This window comes from Sarcophilus harrisii, chromosome 4 (genome assembly GCF_902635505.1).
Source record: "Sarcophilus harrisii chromosome 4, mSarHar1.11, whole genome shotgun sequence".
NCBI lineage: Eukaryota > Metazoa > Chordata > Mammalia > Dasyuromorphia > Dasyuridae > Sarcophilus > Sarcophilus harrisii.
The window spans coordinates 117,236,250-117,259,585 of record NC_045429.1 but is presented as its reverse complement, the minus strand read 5'-3'; the positions used below and the strand labels follow the sequence as shown (position 1 = coordinate 117,259,585).

The following is a 23,336-nucleotide window of genomic DNA, read 5'->3' as shown; positions in this document are numbered from 1 at the left end:
GGTTCATACAGGAGTCAAATTTGAAAGGAAAATTTGCAGAGCTTCTTTTTGGCATTAATTTACTCTTCTTATTAGAGATATAAATTATGGATTGTCTTTATTGTCAGAGGTGAATGAATTTTTAGAACTTTTAAAATGATTTATCTTTTGAATGCATGAGAATGCATAAGAAAAGGTGAAGCTCAGAATATTCATTTACAGTACTCTTACTTAGTAAAATACATATAAGGCATAAGCTTTTCAGCAAAAGTGCTAAATTCATGACATATTATTAGATTATCTTAATTAAATCTCTGTAGAGCTAAAAACAAACAAACCCTAAACTCCTTAATTTTAAATAAACTACTCATGATAAATTAAGACCTTAATGAAAAAATATCAAATGACTATGTGTTAACTAACTTAATAGCAAATGATTAAAATGCTTAAAGATACAGAAGTAACATTCTTTAAAAAAAAAAAAAAAAAAAAAAAAACTGGGCACAGAAACAATATTGGGATCACAGAGCCACAGAGTTTTAGAACTCTAGGGAACATCTGAGGAAGTGTGGAGCACAATTCTCCCTTCCTCTTATTTTTGTAGAATAAAGATTTGAGGAGTAAAAAGAATAACAACCTTGCCTAAGCAGTAAGTGGCAAAACTCTAATGATATCCCGGATACTCCTGTTCTCTATACTTCATAAAACAAAGGAAATAGGATACATGCAGTACATTACCCTGGTCGATAATCAGTGCCATCTTTGATGGTTGGCAATGTGACTTTTATAGGGTGGCCAGAGGCAGACATAGACTTCTGGTGTCGAGGTCGTGTGGATGGTGCAGCAGTGATAGCAGAGCTTGCAGAAGATGTGCTACTTGCAGACATTTCTGTCAGACTTTGAGCATAAGTCATCAGGAAAGCCAAGGAAATATGAAAAGGAAAACATAATGAAATTCGCTTTGACTAAAGAAAGAAATTTCTATAGATAAACAAAATTGAATAAAAAAATTAAACACTTTAGAGATATCACAGTTACTTATGACTAATTCAACATAATTAATGTTGTTACAGCTAAAAGTATGCTGCATAATTTTTGTCACCAGTTTCCATGGAAAAGTGCTTGAGTACGTTATGAAGTTTCTTTTCAAGAAATTCAAAAATAATTTAAGGATGAAGTAATGGATCAAAGACTTTTTTTTCTTCCTAAGACTCTAAATTTAGGATATGTTGTCATTGTGCTTATTAATAACAAAATAACAAAAATAAGGTTTTTAGCAATAAATATCAATACAGTTTCACTAATTATCAATTAAATGATATTATTATAATGGAAAATATTCTTAGAGATCAAATCCTCACTCTCCTAATTCTCATATATACATACAAAAAACTGTGGTTTGAATAGGTGAAATGGCATGATTGAAGTCCTAAAGCTGGGAAGTAAAAGAATTGATATAACTCCTAATCATTATATGAATTTAAAAATAAGTGTCTGACACAGTACAGGGAATTTAATAACATTAAAGACTCCCACCAGCCTCCTAAAGTGTCTAGGGGGAACAAAGGCAGAGCAATCTGATGAATCATATATTAGATTTGGAGTCAGGAAGATTTTTGATTCTCATTTTAGACAATCACAGTACTAATCCCATGATTGGGCAAATCAACAAATCTCAGCTTCAGGCACTTGAGATATACTCTGGAATTTGGCTTTTAGAAGGGAGAACAGGGACATAAGAAAACAGAGAAGAGCTGATATGATGGACTATGTGGATTAGGATATCTGAAAGAAAGCCTGCAAAACCACCTAGGAACTATATATTTCCTGGCATAAATTAAGGCTTAATAAATGCTTTATTTAATCCAAGTTAATGCATTTTATGGGTAGCATGTCTGTAATATAGATCTACTGAGTTAGACCTCAGTGAATTGAAGAGTTATTGGATCTTCCAGCAATCTGTTCCTTCAGCTTGCCTTATTTTCTGGAGTCCGATAGAGTAGGACTAGTCCTTCAAACTTAAGAGTACCTCGAAATGTCTCCAGGAAGGCAATAGAAGGGTTTCTTTATGTCATATGAAGAGATGTACAAACTGGGGAATGTTTAGGTTGGAGAAGATTGGAAGGGTCATATAGGAGTCTTTAAATATTTGAAGGGCTGTCTTGGAGAAAGAGCATTTAGGCCTGGCATACAGAAGGTACTTGACACATGCTTGTGGGCCGATTGTTTTGCTTGGTCTTGGATAGCAGAACTAGGAGTAATGGGTGGAAGATACAAGAGGAAAATTAGACTTGAAATAAAAAAAAATTCCTAACAACCAATGCTATTCAAAACTGGAATAGGTTCCATCACATGATGAAAGATTCTCTCTCATTAATGGCCTTTAAGCAAAAGCCAGATGATTCTTGCTAGATACATTGTAGAAATGCCTCTTTTTAAAGTAGAAGTCAGACCAGATAACTGTTGAAATCCTTTTAAATCTGAATCAGCCATTTTTAATATGGTATCATTAGGGAAACTGAGGATAATATCAAGGCTTCACAATTTATCCTTAAGAGTTAAGCTTATTAAGAGCATTTTAAAGAGACATTGTCAGGACCTGAGCCACGCCATTATCAATAGGGAAGATAGGAGAATTTTTTTTTTTTTTAAATCCTCATTATACAGGAAAACCTCTTGCAGGGAGGACCAAAGTCCTTCTTCATGGGAACAATGAGGATTGAGGATAATTCTTGAATACTTATGTATAGACTCCACTATAAAATCCTTCTAACATTTCATCATAGAGTCCCTGGTTCACTTCTGAAGAAAATAGGGAAAGTCTTTGAATACTAGCCTAGTGACAGACTGATCACCACTTGAGTTTCTGAGTGATGACGTTCTTGGTTAAGGAGGCTTCAGAAGACCATCTATGAAACTACAGAAGGATGCAAAGCACTGTGCTAAAGGATTGTGCTGAGCTGGGGGGTGGGGGAGAGAGTGGAGGTTGGAAGAAAGAGAGGGAGGGAAGAAGTGTTAGGGAAAAAGGAAATAAAAAGAAACACATGACATTGTTCCAGTTTTCAAGGAGTTTATGATATATTTTATTTCCAATTAATAGGAAAAGAAGTTGAAATATGGAAAACATTTCAAAATGCCATTAATTCAATGTAGCAGAGTAAACAGAATTTCATTAGATTTGGCCTAATGGTCCTTTCAGATTGCACTGATAAGTGTTCATAGAATTTTAAAATTTCAGAGCTGGAAGGGACCCTGGGGGATCCCTTAATCTGATCTTGTTTTACAGTTCGAAAAACTGAGACCTAGAAAGCTGAAATAAAGTTGCCAAGTGGTGACAGATGTTGATGTGAGTCTTATGATTCTGAGTGCAAGGCTCTTCTAGTACACAAAAATGTTTTTTTATAATTTGTCACATGCCCCAACATGTCCCCCCTCCAAAAAAACAAAACCAACTCCAGTAATTGGATTTTAAAATTACTTTAAAATTATACCTTATTATTAAAAAACAACCAAAACACAGTTTTGGGGTTTTAAAATTACTGTTAATTATAACTAATTAATAAAAAGAAATTACTATTTTACTAATGTTGAAGACAAGGATTGGCAAATGATATACTGAACTTTTGTCAACTTTTATGTAAATAAAAAGTAAAACTCTTAGCATTTGTACTCACCGAAAATTTAAATTCTTTCATTCTCAACAAGGAAAATAATAAAAAACATCATTCAAATTATTCTATATTCTACAGTGCTGTTTGAGATTTATATAAAAAAGTTATCTAAGATTTTATTCACAAAGCCAGCATTTTAAATAAGCAAGAAAAAGTGGCACAGGTTTTAGGGTCGAACAGTTATTTACTATGCTTTACCTTGTTTTTCTATTATTTAGTAAACAAATTTCTTATTTTTTAAAAAGGAGATAAAATATTTCTCTAAGCTTCCCATAAGGATTTGGTTCTTTCTAACATGGAAACATATTAACTTTTTTTGGGAAAAGTGACTAAGAAACTGTTTTTTATATTTTATATTTTCTTTCTAACTTAGAAAGGAATGACTAATTTTAAATGAGTTCTGGGAAGGAAAAGCAGAAAGGAAGAGAAAAATGCAATTGAAGAGTAAATGAGAAAGGAGAACAATTTCAAGCAACCAAGCAAGAAGAGTTGAAGGAGAAAATAATGGATCAAGAGGGAAAAAAAAGGATAGAAGGGATTACTGTGGAAGGAAGGGAAAAATCTAAAGAAATAGCTAGAGGTGTTACACAGTTGGAGGGGGGGAATATATTAAATTTGAATCCTGGTTCTAATACTTTATTCTGTGTGACTTTGAATAAGAAATGTTATTTCTCCAGGATCTAGATTCCTCAATTTTAAAAATGAACTAGATGGGATTAGATCATCTTAAAGGTATCTTTCAGCTCGAAATCTATAATACTATGACTATGGAAATAATTTACCATCAACTGCTATACCATAAATAAATCATTACGAGATTTCCTCCCCATCATGGAATCTAGTCAATCAATTTAGGTTAATTCTCAGTGTCCATTTTGTCTTATGCTTCTCACAGAGTTCTAGGGATAAAACTAGTTCAACATCAAATGTTCTACATTATATCACAACTCAAATTACTTCTTACCTGCTGTCTTTCCCATTCTGTATTGCAGAATAGCGATCTGTGGTTCTTTCACAAACGTAGGTGTTCCTTCTTGTCATACCACTTCCAGGAAAAACATTGTTCTATAAGGAAAAGATTTAATTTTTCAATTTTAATTAAATTGTGAGAAACTAAAATAATACATAAACTATAAATTATATTGGGAAAAAAGTACAGTAAACTTTAAATGAACTAGAACCCCCAATTAAACCAATTTATTTAATTTGATTTTCCATTTAGTTTTTAAGAGTGAAAAAGTAATTGATAAGAAAATACATTCATATTAGGGCATAGATCAAAAAAGCAAATTCTATCTTGATGTTTATCTTGGGGTCACAAATTCATTTCAATCGCCTACACCAGGAGTTACCAATCTTTGAGAGTGGGGGTAAATAGGGTGTGCTGTGCCAATAATTCTTCTCTGAGCATATGGCTGTTATCAGTCATTACTTTTTCTGAAAGTCTTTGTGGGAGAATGGAATTGTTAGATAAGTCAGTATCCCAGGGAGATGATTCCAATGAGTATATGCTTCACAAAGTTCATCAACATCTGATAGGAGATGTCTTAATCCTAAACCTTATCCTCATGGCAGTGAAACAAGTCAATTACAGGCAGCTGGAGGTTCTGGGGTGAAAAAAAAGTGGGGGTGACTAGGAGGCAGTTATCTCTCTGGCATGTACACACCCACATGGGTTTCACTGTACAATTTCCAGTTCTGAATGTCATGTCCAAATTTTCTTTAGGCCCTCTATGGTTCATGGATCTTAGTCTGCTAATCCCCATCCTTTTCCTAACTCCAGAAAACAATATCATGAAAAAGGATGTTCATAATCATGATCTTATAGCACTTCGAATTTCTCAATTATTAAAAGATGCTTAGTATAACTTATTTATGAAGATCAAAAAGACTGCTAATATATTTTAAAAATATTTTTAACAAGAAGGGATTTTCTATTTAATCTCCAGTTAATTAAAAAAATTCAACAATGAAAACATTTAATTTTTTTAGTATTAAGTTAAACATGGTTTTACTGTACTTTAGAATAATATAGTCAACTTAAAACTGGTATTTAAATATAAGAACTACTAAAATTTGTCTTATGACATTGTTCATTCATTATATTTAATGACTATAATCAATCAATTCATTAAAAAATACACAAGAACAATTGAAACAAAATTGAATGGGTCTTAATCTCACATTCGCCTAAAGGAATAACTTTTGTGACTAACAATATCACAAATATAAAAAGTAAACTAAATGGAAAATAGTTGAAAACAAGCTAAATTTACAAAGGGCATTTTTCATATTAAATTTAAATATACATGATCTATTATAAACAAGGGTTGGACAATTCTTAATTATGTCATGGACAGATACATTATTTTAATCACAGTGAGGGGACTAAAACATTTGTCTGCACTTGGCTGGTAAAAGCAGCAGAAGAAACCAAAGAGATACGTTGGGAGATGGAAACCTCCTGTGACTTTCTCCTGTATGTTTCCCAGAAAGAGGAAATACATTAAAGCAATATAGTTTTCCACGTAACAACTTGGAAAAAGCTTAAGTCTTTGCTACTCATAAAGTGACAAGAACTGAGTGTATAAGTGAGTTGCTCCCTTGGAATCTGGAACTGTGTAATAAAAATCCAGGGTCTATTGGTAAATCTTTCCTTTTTATAATGTTCTTTTCCTAATATTTAGCTGGGAAAAATTTTTGTTACAACTTTAGCACCTCTTACTGATATAATGAAATACTTTTCCTGGGGAAACTGTTTCTGCTTTAAAAAAAAAATGACTCAATTTGTTCATCATAATTAAGTTCTCAATGTGATACTGTGAGAAAGAAACAGTTTCAACTTTGGAGTTTAGAAATACTATATACAGTATAGGTGAAAGGAGAAATTAGAAAGCTATATTATAAGGCTATTGCGAGCAAAGTGCTTTTCTTTATGAACTTTAAAGTACTAGATACATTTTTAAGACATCGAACAATTTAAATAATTTCTAAATGCCACCAACTGCAAAAACGTATCAAACTAGCCAAACTAACTCCCTCTATTACTTATGAAATGCATAAAAATTTTCACATAATATACACATCAACTTGTTAGACAGTGTAATACCAATATGCAGAGAAAGATATTTTTTAAAAATATTTTGAACTAAATTATATGGGTAAAATTATCAGTCTGAAAGGAACCTTGTTATAGGAAATGAGGGTTGTGAGATGTCTATGGTTTTGTTAGCCTGCAAATTGGAAAAAAAAAGTTTACAGTTGAAAGCAATTGCATACACTTGTTCCAAAGCTCAACTTCTCGAAAATTTAAGTCCTTCTGATGAGTTTCACTACTGTTCTGTATGGGAAATTCCTTGCAAAACAAAAAAGATACTAAATGTATTAGGAGCTGAGACTGTCCTGGAAGGGTTAAAAATTTGCATTATATGCTATAAATGCACTTTTTGGGGATGTTTATAATTTCATTTAAGCCTGATAACATTTTAGGAAATGTCCTTATTAACAATATTAGCAGCAGTTCTTAATTTGAAGTCTATGAATTTCTTTTTAAAATATTTTGATTTCAAATAACTGATTTTCTTTGTAATGCCATGTATTTTACTTTATGAATTTAAAAACATAATTCTGAGAAAAGGTTTATAAGTTTCAGCAGGTAGCCAGAGGGGTTCACAATACAAAAAAAGATTTAAGGACCTCTATTCAATAGACTTCAAATACAAATATTTTGGAAACATTCTAGGGTTACATATAGCTATAATTAGAAAAGATCTCCCCTCTCAGGCATGATGATAAAAATCTTACTATTCATCTTTTAAAATGCTGTTAAATGTGATTTAAGTAAAAACCGGCATTTTATTCTACTACTTTAAGATTTTCTAAGGGCCCTGCAATCATGTTTACATTTCAAACTCACAACTTTGTGAGATAAATAATATAGGTATGATATTCCCATTTTACAGAAACTGAAGCTCAGATAAGTTAAGTGACATGCCTATGGATACACAGCAAATAAATGTGAGAGGTGGGATTTGGATACAAGTCTTCCTGACTCCAAATTCAACACTTCTACATTGTTTCAGCTTAATATTTAATTCCTAAAGTTATTAAGTAGATACTGGTTATGTTTGCCTTAGAGGGAGAGATAAAAATGTGATAGAGATGAACCTGGTAGAGTCTTCTTCAAAGTTACCAACACTGTATTAATTGCTGAATCCTAGATCCTCTTTTTTCTTAAGCTCTCTCTGCAGTATGATATAGCAGTGGCCATCTCCTTCACTGTGGCTCTTCATGATACTTCTTTCTCCCTGTTTTTATTATTTGATTGCTCAACTTAGCTAGATTTATGTCCTGTCACCTCACCACAGGTATACTAAAAGGTTCTATCTTGAGTCTTCTATTCTCTCTTCACAATCTTTAGTCCTGACCTCAATGATCACCTTTATGCAAGATGTCCTCTGCATCTATCTATGTAGCCCTGTCTGCTCTCTTTCATAGAAATCTAAATCAAACACGTCCAAAATGAAATGTATTTTCTTCCCTACCTAACTCCAACTTTCCTTTAAACTTATCCTGCTTCACTGTTGAAGACATCACTTTTCCACTTAATCAGATTTCCAACTTTAGAGTCATGCTTAACTCTTCACTTCACAAAGCCAGTTGATAACACCCTGTTGATTCTACATGCCCAATGTTTCATATTTTCTCTCTTCTCACATCCTCTTCCCATCACTCCAGCTAAAGTATTCAAAATTTCTTATTTGGATTATTACAACAAATTCCAAAATATAATCTTTCCCCCCGACCTAGCCTCCACAAAGTTGCCAAATCTTTTAAAAATGTGAATTGAACTTTCTACAATCTAACATAAAATATTAAAATTTCTATAGTTTCTAATATAAAATATTAAAACACTTAAGATAATACTTTATCTAAGATAAAATGTTAAGGTATCTCATGAATACCCTCTGATTAAACCTTCTGACTGGAGGCAGGAACATGGGCTTCAGGGTTTCTATTTAAGGTGGGAGTCCAACAAAGTTTTCTCTCCATTTCCTACCAACTACATTGCTCTTCGGTTTCATTATGCCTTCTTTCCTCAAGAAGCTCAATGAGTGGAAAATCTTATTGTCCAGCCTGATTGAATTAGCCTTCTGACCCTCATTTCATCAGTATTTTCTGCTTTTCTAACCGGACTCTATGACTAGAAATCACAGCCATAGGCTCTAGGGTCTTCATTTAAAGTGGAGGTCCAGCACAATTTTTTCCTTGTTCTCCACCAGCTATGCTGCTCTTGGACTTCTTTGGATGCCCTATCTTGCCCCCATTCTAAGCGCATTCTCCTTCTCTACCCCCACCCCCCACCCCACTTTTTACTTTTTGTGTTTTCTTCCTTTTAGTCTTATAAGCATCTTAAAGGCGGGTTCTTTTTATTTTTACCTTTAGGACTTAGCACAGTGCTGGGCACAATAAATATTAACTATTAACTTCTTAGCTTGGCGTCTAAACCTCTTCACTTTCTAGATTCTACCTACCAGCTTTTCTCAGCTTACACTTTTTCATTGCAAATACTCTATATTCAGCCAAGAAACTGGTTTACTCATTGTTGCCTGAACTTGGCATTTCTTCTCTAGCTTCTTTGACTGAATACAGGCTATTTCCAATGTTTGGAATGTGTTTTTTTTTTCATTTCTTCTTAGAATTAGTCATTTCCTTCACAGTGTAGTTCATGGGAAAGCTTTCTGATTCCCCAGTTTTCAGTTCTTCTTATTCCTCAAGTCATCATGCAAACACTCTTGCCTACTTACTATACCCAAGTCTGTTTCCTCCCTCCTTATTAGAATGTAGCTCTTTTAAGGCCAGGGGCTACATTTCTTTTAATAATTCTAATACTTATGTTTCCCATATTGCTGTTCTCCTGGACCAGACTGGTTTCAGAAAATGTTATCTCTGCAAGATCCTATCTACTCTGAATCTTCACAGTGCCCCTGCCTCTGGGGCCCTCAATTCCCCTGACTGTAGGAGGATAATGAAGGGCCCTTGCCAGAGCCTCCATTTAAGAAATGACTCTCCCAGAACCTGCACATAAGAAAGGCCCCCAAAACAGCCACCTCATCATTTCACATTCAGTCAAAGAAGTTAAATGTTTCCCTTCTTTCTCTCCCCTTGCCCCTCCCTCCCCTCGGCTAATTTCTTTTTATGTGCTATCTTTCCTTATTAGATTGTGAATTCCTCAGAAATGGGATCTGTCTTTTGCCTATGTTGTTGTGTTTGTTTTCCATCCCCAGAAGAGTGCTTAGTGTATAGTGGGTACTTAATGAGTGTTTGCTGACTGAATGACTAAATATCAACATCCAACCTAATGAGTACATCATAAATGATCATTGGATTAGAATGGATTGGAGTTTATAATATAGTTAAGAGTAAACAAGACTAATTGTTACATGTGGAAATAGAGGTGCATAATTAAATGCAAATTTAGATATAAAAAGCAGAGTAACAGAAATATAGTGGATAGAGGACTGGTCTTCAAGTGAAGACAAAGGGAAAGGAACAAAATTTCTTCATTAATTACCTTTTATGGACCAGACACTGTGCTATGCAATTTACGAGTATTATCTCAAATGATCCTTAGAACAATTCTGAGTTAGGTACTGTTATTATTCTCATATTACAGTTGAGGAAACTGAGGCAAATAGTAGTTAAGTGACTTGTCCAGGATCACAGAATATATGAAGCTGAATTTGAATCCAGGTCTTCCTGACTCCCCTCCTGATTCCTCACACTGATAAAATACAGGCTTAGACTAAAAACAGTTTATAGATAATAACAGCTGACAATTACATGGTATTTTAAGGCTTATAAAGTACTCCATGTTCTTTGTTTCAATTTCTAATAGGTTTTAAGAGCAGAGAGGAGAAAGAGAGGAACAATAGTCTGAGTACTTCAGCATAGCACAATGGACAAAGGGAGAGAGAAGGATATTTCAGGAAATGGGGACCACACAGCAGAGCAGCAGTGCTGCCCAGTTTGTTTATGGGACATTAATTAGGGTGCAAAGTGTAGGCCAAATTCACTTCTTTGGTGCAGTGAGGATTTAAGTTATGAATATATTTTGCCAAGTACTCTCCAAACACCCTTTAATTTGTTAAACCCCTACATCATCCAAAAAAAAAAAAAAAAAAAAAAAAAAAACTGTAGAGATTCATTTTCATATACAACCTTGTTTTGTTGTTGTTTTGTATAGGAAAACATTAATGTTTGTTGACAAATGTCAACAAAAAAGTACTAAGCATCGATAGTTATATAATTGAAACAATTTGCAAGTCAATTGGAAGACAAAATCAGTTCTATTCATCTACTCTTATGATAGTTCTTCTATACCACAGAGTTTAAAGCTGATTTTTCCTCTTGTTTTTTTATATAAATCATTTTCATATTTTTCATGTACTATGAAAATAATAATCATTATTATTTTGCTATTAATTACAACTATGCTAATGTTTAGGCAATCTTATTTCCATAAAATTCCTAAAGGACAATGAATTTTAACTGACCACGCAAACCTTGCTATCAAGACTTTTTAATTTTGTATTCAACTTTTAAACTATGCATTAAAATACATTTTTCTTACTGCATTGATTTTACTACATATTAATGCTGTTAGTTGGGTATCTTTACAGGTGCTTGGCAACACTATTATTAATCTCTTGCTGACAATTTAATACTTCCCCTCTCTTCTACTCTTTTTAACCTCTAACTTTATTTCCACCTGAGTTACTTATACAAAGGAAATACTTAAATGTTCATTGAATAATCTCAACACTTATTTCACTGAGAAGACTGTGGTCACTGCTATTTATCTTGTCTACAGTTTACACATATTTGTTTGCATTGTTGCATGTGAGCAACTCAAGTTAAGGGACTGCTTTTTCACCTTGATTTGTATTCTCAGCATTTAGCACAGTGTCTGGTACAGAACAGGTGCTTAATAAGTATTTACTGACTGGCTTCACTTCTTTATTTTTTGAATGGTAGTTCTCTAATTCTTTTTCATCCAGCTTTCTCAATGCATATATTCAAGGATCTGTCTTTAGGTCTCTTTTCTTCTAGCTTCTCTCAACAATTCAACCAACTTTTTTACACAGATGCTTCAAAATCTTTCTCTTTAATAATCTCAACCTCTTTCTTGATGACCACACCTGTATCTTTAATTCTTTATAATCAGATATCTTCTCCTGGGCATTCTACCAACCTCTCAAATTCAGGTTGGAGAAACCTGCCTAAGAGTTTGGGCTGGGTAGCCAGCCTCCCTTTCTAACACTGATGTCCTGTGAAGTTACCCTGAAACCTGCTTTTCCATTTCTGGTAACAATATTCACCATTCTTCCAGTATTCCATGATAAGAATCTTTTCTTTTTTTAAATCAATCCCTTCTATCAACCCCTGTCACTAGTGTGACTATAATTTCTTTCAATATATCCCCAGTGCAATCTACTTAGTTCAGGTCCTCTTTACTGGATTTCAATTTATTAATAGCTTCTTAACTGATTTCTCATCTATAGTTATTTCCTGTTGCAATTCATCCTCTATGCCACTGCCAGTGTAATTTTCTTACAACATAGCTCTAAATCATGCCATTTATCTGCTCAAAAATCTTTGCAAGATTCCTGTTTATATATAAAAAGTCTATTTTTTTTTTTTTAGCAAGACATTCAAAGTACCTCTATATTATAGCTTTAACTCACCTTCCTTGTATTCTACTCCCTTATTCTCCTTTCATATATTCTCTATACCTGAGTTTTCACTACTTCCTGTGCCCTACACACTGTCTGGTGTATCAGCACTTGTGTACACACAGCATTGTGGATTCAGAGACAGCTTCCAGAGTCACCAAGGCCTGGGCTCAGGTTCTGCCTGTCACATAAACCTGCTGTGAGACACCGGGCAAGTCATTTAACCTTCAGTGGCCCAGGCAAATCTCTAAGACTTTTAAGTTGCAAAATAGACTCTGCTCTTCACTGGGTGAGAAAGTTTCCTACCAGGGAATAATCTTGGTCAATGAAATCACAAGCTTGTTCAAAACAAAATAAAGAAAATTATGTCTCCCACTGGATGGTTAATTCCCAAAGTGCAAAAACCGCACACTGTTCACATAGATAAGCTTTGTAGTATTCTGCATGGAATAGATTTTAAACATATATTGGCATAATTAAACTAAAAGCTCTTCAGCATATATAACTTTATCTTTTTGGTAACTTCTGAAGTTTATAAATGAGATCAAATAAACATATATATACTCATTTAAAAATAGAAGACGTTTTGAATTTTAAACCATGATCACAATACACTTCTACATGCAATAATATATACGAACACTTGGCATAGTAGAAGATTTTTTTCTTTCGGGTCCTACAAGAGGACTTGCTGTCATCTCTGCTTTGGATCCAACTATAGTGCTGCCAAGTTTATGAGATACATCTTTGTCCCACTCCTCTTTTTGCTCACTTTCCGCACTGTTTGCCTGAGCCCTTTTGGTGTATGACACAGCAGCAGGAATTGATGGACCAACTGTAAAATAAAACATATCATCATCAGCTGAAAATTACTCATTTTTTTCTGTTCATAAATTAAATTTGATTTTCTTTGACATTAGAAATATTTACCTTTGCAAAATTTATACTGAAATCTGAACCAAATATGAGCTTTCTTTTGAAAATAACTTGACAAAAAGAGTGATAAGCAGCTACCAAACTATATATCAGTAATAAAATGGGATGAGAAACAAACAGGCACATAAAGAGTTGGCTCTTCAGTCTTAAAAATAATATCACAAACTCTACCCCTTCAACTAAAATGCTTATTCCATAATTAATAAATTTGCCTTCATTTCAATCGTTTCTCCTTCCAACTTCTGTTTCTCATTGAGACCTGGCTCCCTCACGATAACATTGAATCCTTAATCACACTTTTCAATACTAGTGATATTTTCACTTACTCCCAATTCATAAATTGTGGTGGTGAAGTTGGAATCCTTGTTCTCCAGGTCTATTTCCGAACCTGTAATGATTAAATAGCTTTCCCTCCTAATCAGTATCAATTTATCCTCCAATCAAAATTCTGGTAGACTTATCTGCTAACTACAAGAAAATTTCTTTCCTTCTGTCCTCAATGAATTCAGTGTTTGACTCAAATTCTCTCTCCACTCTAACTCTTCCTGTCCTTTACGTAGAAGATTTTGGGCTAATGGTTCTCTGTCAAACACTCTAACTTCCCAGTTCCTCTATCTACTCAATTTCCAGAATCTACTTTACCACTCTGCTTCAATTTTACCCTGAGACCCTCATGTCTTTGATTTTACTATTACCCACAAATGTTACACTTCCCTACTGATAAACTCAAAAATTCCAGTATCTGATTATAACTTTATTTTTAAATCATTCCACCTTTTGCTCTATCTAATGATGACATCCCATTTTTCATCCTCAACTCTCAGTCCATTCCAAGGTCATCCCTGTCTCCCCCACCTCTACCTAAACTCAACTCCCTTCCCTACATAGACCTCTTAGTTAATTAGTCCAACTTTATCCTACCTTCTGCTCCTGAGTGCCTTGCCCTTTTATCTTGTCACAATTACTCCCCCTCAAATCCAAACCTTGGATTACTGCCTCCATCTATCTTCTTTGTTCCTATTCAAATACTGATGAACAGAACTAGAGAAAAATCACAAAACTATGCTGATTAGGTTCATTTCAAACTTATGTTACATAATTTCAACTGGATCCTTATTACCATAACCCTCTCAAAAGAGAATTTTGCCTTATACTTTTCTGGAAAAATTGATGTCATCTGGTAAGACCTCCCTCTTCTCCCCTCCTCATCTCATATATTATTGAGATATCTTCCTTCACTATCTCCTTCATTTCTGTCCTCCATGAAGAGGGGGCCAATGAACACTTCTATCTCCAGAAATAATTTATTTTCCTAAATAGAATGTTTCTTCTTGCATCCCTATTTTTCCCCAATCTTTAATTTTTCCCTCTCTGCTTGTTACTTTCCTGCTATCTAAAAAACATTTTCATGTTTCCCCATCTTTTAAAAGACCCTCACAACATCCTGCCATCCCTTTTAGCTATTACCCTATAAATTCAGAAACCACAAACTACTGTTAATTGATAAATAAATATAGTCTGTAAACAAACAAAATGGGCATGTCAACAAAGTCTAAATTTGACAATTAAATCCTGTTCTTGCAATGTGTAGTAAGAATATATTTTTAAACCTTTGAGTTAATGTATGTATACATTACCCTATAACTCTCCTCCCTACTTTAAAAAAATAGTCTGCACTAGATCCTTCCACTTCTCCTCTCATCAGTTTTCTTAGCTCTTTGCCATCCATTTTTTGACCTCAAAATAACTCAATTGATTTGCTGTTCTGTTATTAAAGCTCTCTTTTCAAATATAATGGCCTTTAAAAAATCTTCATTCTTCTTGACCTCTCTGCAATCTTTGACACTGTTGGTTACCCTCTTGTTCTGGATGTTCTCTCAATTTTTTATGACACTGTTCTGGCCTGGTTCTGCTCCAAAATGACTGACCACTCTTTGATCTCATTTGTTAGATATTCATCCAATTCACTTCCATTACTTGTGTGTTTCTGCAAAGCTATCTTGGATCCTTTTCTTTCTCCCTCAATATTATTTCACTTGGGGGCCACATCAGATCCCATAGATTCAATTATCTCTATATTGATAATTCCCAGATCTATTTACCCAGCTGAAACTTTCTATATTATTTAATCCTGTGCATATACACAAGAGATACGACACAGATATTGAATATTTCACAAAGAACTTAAGCACAACATATAAAAAACTGAACTTATTATCTTTCTCCTCAAACTTTTCTCTTTCCAACTTTTATTTCTGTGGAGGGTACCACCATTCTCCTAGGCATCCAGGTTTATAATCTAGATGTTATCCTCAACTCCTTACCCTCTCACACTCACATTCTTTCACACTCACCATATCCAAGTAGTCACCAAGTCCTGTCATTTCTACCTTCATAACATTTTAGAGATACCATCTCCCCAATATACCCTCTTCTCTTTCAACACTGTAACTATGCTGGCAGGCACCAGCTCTCTTCACCCCATGTCTGGCCTACTACAATGGCCTCTGGGTTGGTTTCCCTGTTCATGTCTCTCCCCACTCCATCACATCTTCCACTTAGCAAGCTGTAAAGCTGATCTTCCTAATGAATAAGTCACATCCCTAATCAAACTCAGGGGCTCCCTATTATCTTCAGGATCAAATATGAAATCCCCTGTTAGGTTCTCCATAATCTGACCCCTTCCTACCTTTCCAGTCTTTTTATCTTTACACCTCCTCTCCCACCTTAAGTACTCTGGATTTCAGTGTTACTGGGCTCCTTGCTAATCCTAGAAGAAACATTCATTTCCTGACTCTGGATCTCTCTCCCTCCTTTCTCCAAGCACTCTAGCCTCCTTGGTTTCTTTCAAATTTCAGCTAAGCAGAAACCTTTCCCTACCCCCTTTAATGCTAATACTTTCCCTTTTGGTTTTCTCAGTTACCTCCAATTTATTCTGTACATATCATTTGTAAATAGTTATTCATATGCTGTTTCTCCTAGGCACTTACACTGTGTGTGTTCTGTAAATACTTAGTTATTTGGATGGTGTCTCCCCCATTAGAAAGAACTCTCTGAGGATAAGGACTGTGCTTTGCTTTTCTTTGTATCCACAGTCCCTGGCAAAAAACTCATTTAGTGAATGCTTCCTGAATGATTAATGCTTGCTTGCTGACTTTATATATTATAATTTATTTGAAAATGCTTCCCACCATGATCACTGAAACGCCTCTGTTTCTGATTTGCTGATATACTCCTTTGGACCTTCAGATGAGCAGGAGATTGCATAGAACTGTTGTTTAGGTCACTGCTGGGTCGAGATCGCTGACACAAATTACCACTGGACAAAGATTCACTTCCTTCAAACTAGAAGTATAAAAGAAAGGACGTTAACATATTTTTTAAAAAGAGCTAAATGAAATAACATGTACATTTGCTTTACCATTTTGATATTTTAAATCTTGTTAAAGGAAGAACTCAGGCCCCAAAAGAGGTGCCTAAACAAAAAAGCCTGATTACAGGCTTGATTACAGCTCCTCAAAGAGGAGTGGAAAAGGGGTGATAACATGGTTTCCAAAAATTTTCTTGTGGGTAAAGGAAGAAGACATCTGTAGAGGAAATGAATCAGGAAGCAGAATGTTTAGAAAGTCCCAAGCAAGGTCTGGAATTTCCAGCTGCTTGCTGTTCGAAGTTGGTCCTGTGGTATCTGGCTGATATTGGCTTCTTCAAATTTGACTAGAATTCACTTGCAAAGGATCACTGGCATGTCATGCAAATGGGGCTTCAGAAACATCTCTGGCTTAGTTGTTCTGTAACTCTGACTTTAGTATAGTCATCAGAGAGCTCATGTTAACAAGCTATTCTATAGTACTTTACTATAAAAGTGGACATAACTAGAAATTCTTTGCTAACCAAGTGGCCACTGGTTCCCAGAATTTTTAGGATATCAAACTTTATTCCTAATTCCTCCCCTTTAATAAGAAATATGGTACTTCTTAAAAACTAACAGTTTTAATAGTTCTCTTACCTTTTCCTAGATTTGTATTTTAATACTTTAACAGAGTTATTGTTGTTGTTTAGTCATTTCATCATATTTGACTCTTGATCCTTTTTGAAGTTTTCTTGGCAAGAATACTGGAATAATATGGTGTCTCCCCTTCTCCAGCTCATTATACAGATGTGGAGCTGAAGTAAGCAGGATTAAGTGACTTGCACAGGGTCAAACAGTTTAGTAAGTGTCTATGGCCAGATCTGAACTCAAGAAGATGAGTTTTCCTGACTTCAAGCTTGTCAATTTATCTAATGTGCCACTTAGCTGCCTCTTCAAGCATGTATTGTGTTATCAAAATTTTCTCAAATTTTAGTTATTATCCTTTCTCCTAAGAATTGTTACATTAATGTTTTTGTACGAAAAATGACCAGTATAAATTTAATTCAAATCTCATTAGAACTATAAACCAGAGGAATGAAGATGGGTTACAAATTTACCATTGCACCTTGCATCAATTATTTTCTAAAATTCCATAGAGTTTTAAGCATTTGGTATTTGTGGATATTACAAAGACTACAGTGGTGAGGTAGATTTGCAGAGTGAATGTTGGGCTGGTCTTGGAGCCAGGAAGACATGAGTTCAATTTCAGTCTTTGATATATTCCACTTGGGTAACTGTGGATAAGATGCAACTCTCCAGTAATACAGGAAACTCTTGAAGCATTAAATTACATTTCTGGATATGGCATATATGTGGATGAATTTTGCTTGACTCTACCTATGTCTTACAAGGACTGTAGTTTTTTCTTTTACATTTTCCCCCATTCACTAGGCTAATTCAGATGGGAGAGAAGAGTCAGCAACAGTGTTGCCAAAAAAAAAAAAAAAAAAACTCATAGAACAGAATGTCAGAAAAAAATCACAAGCAGGTCAGTTTTGTAAAGTAACAAGATGAACTTAGCATATAGATTTAAATATATAAATCCTTTTTATTCTACTATACTATTTTATTATTATTCTACTTTGTACACCACACACAGAGGATATTGATAATATTTAGTATTCATATTCAGTAAACTGCAATTATTTATACTACCTAAAAAGTCAGGAAGAAATACTTACTTCAGGTGGTTTTCTGCCCAGAAGTAGATAAGTAGCCATGACTTCATCATATTTCTGATTTATTAAGGATACATTTATTTCATCTCTTGAAAAACCCATTGTTACCATAATGTCTACAGAGAGGAAAATTCAGAAGGACAAACTACTGTTAATTGATAAATAAAGTCGGTAAACAAACAAAATGGGCATGTCAACAAAGTCTAAATTTGACAATTAAATCCTGTTCTTGTAATGTGTAGTAAGGACACATTTTTAAACCTTTGAGTTAATATATGTATACATATACTGGATATTCTTGATTATCCAAATCCTCATAGTTTCAGCTCATTTATCACTGCCTACTATACTCCTGAGCTGGACTCCCTTGTCTAGTAAAATACACTTGCATCCACACTCTCCAACACTCCCTGCAATGAATGAAAGTGAACCAACCATATGCCGCTTGACTTCTATTCCTTGATCTGCAGGAAAAATTTGAAGTGAAGAAGTGTTTCAGTTCTCTGAAGGACTTGAATTCCATCATATCTCTCTTATGCAATGGAAAAACATTCTAGAATGTTTTTCTTTCTACCCTATTTTTAAGTCAGATATTCCAATAGTAAGACAGGAGTAGTTAATGCCACCAGAAGAAAGGAGTAACAAGAGTTACTTCTCTAACACAGAGATCTAAGATCTTGGGCTAAATAGAAGAGGTGACAAAAAGGAAAGGGAAAGGGAACAGTTAGGAGCAGCCCCTGTTGATGACGTGAGAATGAGAAGCACCCCTCAACTCAGAATGTTATTCCAAATTTGTCCCTTTAAGATTTTTGTTGAAATATATGCCATGTTTCTCTAGTATTCCTTACTCATTTCTTAATCTCTTGGAGAGTCAGAAGAAGAAATGGCAAATGTCTGTCCAAGTATATAAATTGTTTTAAAGTTTCTCTGTGTCCTAATTGATCTTGATGAAGATTAATGTATGTAGAAGAGACTAGAAACTTAAAATTTTCATCTCAACTAAAAAAAAAAAAAAAACTTTAAAATTAAAATTAATTTTTTCAGAAGAAAATGCAAATATTTAATAAACATCCCAAGTTATAATGTATTTATAATCAGTGTAGTATAGTGTCAATAGCAGTGAAGACATGCATTTAGACATCACCTTTGATCTTTACTTGTGGTTAACATGAAGCTCTTTAAGCTCTGTGATATGAGGATACTAATATCTGTAAAAGCAACTCAAGAACCAAGTTTGGAGGGTGAAATGACATAATGTATGCAACATCCTTTGTAAACCTGAGAGCACTACAGAAATATTAGCTGCTCAGAGTTTAAGGTTTTTTATACCACCACCACTAATATTTACCTATTCTTTTTGTGTCATTGAAATCTGGTTCAGGCTCAGTATACGGCTTCAGTTCTTCTTCTTCATGACCAACATTCATCCACCGGTCTTTCATTATTTGCTAGGAAATAAACTCAACATTATATTTGGTCAATCAGTTCAATATCTACCATTTATTTCAACTCTACTTTTGGAATTTTGAATGTATCAATTACTAAATCAGAAGTAATGTAAAATTTATGTGAAGACTCAAGAATGGAAGAAAATTATTCTCATGGAGATGAGTAATAAAGCTTCACATGAGAGATGCCATTATTGTCTAGATTCCACTTGTTAGTGCAAAAGGTTCTGTTCTTTTATCTTTCTCCAACATCAAGTAAAAAGGCGTCTATAATGTGTTATTTCTGAATATTAACTGTAATAATAAATTATTATTGTTTAGAGGTTGGTCTTAAGAACATATAGTTAAATGAAACCCATAGTCAAACACCTAGAATAATGTCCCTGAAGAGTTAATTCTTTTTTCTTATATCCCCTACCTGATGCATATGTATGAAAAATAATCTTAATTTATTGGGCATAGAAAAGAAGAAATCATCAGAAAAGGAATAAGGGTTATTCATTAAACACAGCACAGAATCAAAGCAGAGGGCTAGGAACAGTGTAAGATATGGAATGAAAGCAGAGTTGGAGGCAAAAATAGATTGGTGGTGCCTGATCTAGGCAAGGAACAGAAATGGGCTCTGAGTTAAAAGAGCAACAGGAAAGTTAACTTGGAAATCTAGAAAGGGTCAAAGTCAGGATGGAAACTAAGGAAAAAGATAAAAGCAAATGACAGAAACTCTGAATTGTAAAAATGTTTAAAGAAAAAAGCTCTCAAATTCTCTACATTACGTGATGCATATTATAGTTCTATATGTTTCAATATTCTTTTTTATTGATTACTCTTAATCAAGTATTGATGAAAGCTTCCTTCCTAAAAAACAAAATGTTCCTCATGCAAAAAGTATATATTCTAACCTTCTACTTTTTAAATTTTGTTTTGTATTGTTCCAAATGTGAATTCTATTGCCACATAAAAAGAACATTTCAGAATAGGCTGTAGTATTCTCCATTAGGTTGTTCCATTCTATTTATTTATTTATTTATTTTTAAAATATACATTACTTTATGAATCATATTTGGAGAGAAAAATCAGAACAAAAGGGAACAACCGTAGGGGAGGAAAAAAACCCCCAGAAAAAAGAAGTGAACATAATATGTGTTGATTTACACTCAATCTCCATAGTTCTTTTTCTAGATGAAGATGGCACCCCAAAGTTTACTGGGATTGCCTTGGATCCACTAGGTTGTTCCAAAGGGTTATATTCATATACCAAGTAATCAGGATTATAAGGATATTTTCATATGATTTTGCAAGTAAATTGTATATGTTTGCTAATATTAATATGCAATGTAAATTTAAAGTTTTTTTTGTGTTTTTTATTTTTGTTATTATTTTTTAGATAATAATGCCAGTAGATTCTATTTGCTATTACTCTAGGCTAGTAATTTCATTTCACAGTCTAGCTGATACATTAAAAAGAAAACTGAGTTGGTGAGCCATCCAAATTCCAACTGTGAAAAATCCCAACAACATTGGATAACAACCAGCGATTGGGGAACCCTCATCACATAATGGGAAAGACCAGGAATGGTCCTCAGAGATTAAAAAATATTTCTGGCAAGAGAAATAAAAGGAAGACCAATCAGCTGTCTAGTATAAAGGATAGAGATGCTAACTTTTGCTCTATAGAGTCAAAATACCTGTAGGGATATGAACTTTTCATCTTGATGAGTTTCTTATCCTTCACCTGTCCCTTCTAATCTCTAGTCATGTTAAAAAATTAATAAGAGGCAAGAAATAAATACCGATATTTTTCTGAAGAAGAGGTGACCAGTAGTCTTAAATGGGAGATATTATGACTTTATTATTTTAAGGATTTCTTAGAAGTGTAGGTGCATATGTATGTATATGTGTGTGTGTATATATATATATATATATATATATATATATATATATATATATCTTCTAATAGAGATTTTACTTCAGTCAATTGTTGTAGTTAAAAAATACATCTATTATATATATACATGGATATATTTTTAAAAAATAAGGTACTATTATTATAGCCACTTAAGTAGACAGTGTCCTAATGTGGCAAGTGGGAAAAAGAATTGACTCAGTCAACTGGTGATTAAAAAAAGCAGCTCCAAGGTTGACAAAAAGCTATGACATACTTTCTACTTTCACCAAAGCAAAGAGAAATGTTGAACTAGATAACTCCATTCAAGAGACTTTAGCTCTCCAGACTCTCAAAACTAAAATCTTTTGTCCTTCAAACATTAAGATCCAGCAACGTCTATTTTTGACAAATTCACTGAAAGAAAAAGAAGGGAACTGACTTTTAAAAGTCATATGAAACCTAAACAATTTCTCAAGGCCTTTTAAGACTGTAACAAAAGTTATTTGATAAGGTGTTCTTAAAGGCGTGACAAAACAGCACAAACTATATTAGGTTCCACCGTGCTGAAAATGTTTTATGGGCCTATGGAGTGAATGTCTGCTATCTCAAGGACCAACCTGGTCCAATTTGGAGAAAAGTATTAATAGGTGGCTACCCAGGTGATGAATATTTGACCAAAACAACTCTCAAAGACCAAACTCTATTTACCTCCTGGCTCTATTTCTGACTTTATTTATAGATGTTGACATCATGGTCCTATAAGTTTCTACTATGTGAGGCACTGTGCTAAGTACTTTGCAAATATTAACATTTGCAAAATGCTTAGCACAATGACTGGAACATGGTAGGAGTATGACAAAAGTTTGTTTCCTTCTCTTTTCCTCATGTTTTCCTTATCTTCCTGTTACTAGGATGCAAGCTCCTAGAGAGAAAAGGACTACTCTTCTTTTAGTATAAATTTGTATCTCTTGTACTCACCACAGTACCCTATACATAATGAGCACTCTGCCTTAAAGGTCATCTACCATATTATTTCAAGGTGCTATATGTGCTGGTTTAAGGAATATCCACACCAAAAAATTCAAGAATTTTGAAATATTACCTTATGGTTCTTGCATATTTATTTTAGATTATTGTGGCATTTTGAATACTCAATAGATCTATGATCTCATCATCAGTTTGGTATTTCTTTCAATCAGTATCTGTAACCTATTTCCTTTTCATCTATGTGATTTTTTTTTGGGTCCATATTTTTGTCAGAGAGCCTCCAAAGAGAATCTATGCCACATGTAGTAGGTCTTCCTTTAGGTATTTTACTTTTCATGAATGCTAGTGCAATATCTAATGTTTTCTATGTTATATGTAGGCTTTAATACATAAAATATAATACTGTACATAAAGTACATGGTAGTTATCATTTTACAGATGAGGAAACTTGAAGACCTAAGACATCTTTAGATATTGATTACACATTTAGTAAATGGAATGACAAAGTTAAGATCCTAACCCAACATCAGACAGAATGTATTTAAATGATAAAGTATTGAAAGAAGAGGTAAAAATATAAGAGAAAAGATTCAGAAAGAGAGATATC

The 23,336-nt window shown here is 33.9% G+C and overlaps 1 protein-coding gene across 8 annotated transcripts in view; it reads right to left on the bottom strand.

Annotated features, from left to right (window-relative positions):
- MARK1 (microtubule affinity regulating kinase 1) overlaps positions 1–23,336 on the bottom strand; it is a 130,389-nt gene that overhangs the window by 11,574 nt on the left and 95,479 nt on the right. For all 8 annotated transcript variants that reach the window (XM_031937393.1, XM_031937396.1, XM_031937394.1 and 5 more), the window contains 6 exons: positions 19,758–19,857; positions 18,413–18,525; positions 16,513–16,666; positions 13,027–13,220; positions 4,615–4,715; positions 718–876 (listed from right to left, as the gene is read on the bottom strand). In XM_031937393.1, coding sequence (XP_031793253.1) covers positions 718–876; positions 4,615–4,715; positions 13,027–13,220; positions 16,513–16,666; positions 18,413–18,525; positions 19,758–19,857 — 821 coding nt within the window. The remainder of the gene's footprint in view (positions 1–717; positions 877–4,614; positions 4,716–13,026; positions 13,221–16,512; positions 16,667–18,412; positions 18,526–19,757; positions 19,858–23,336) is intronic.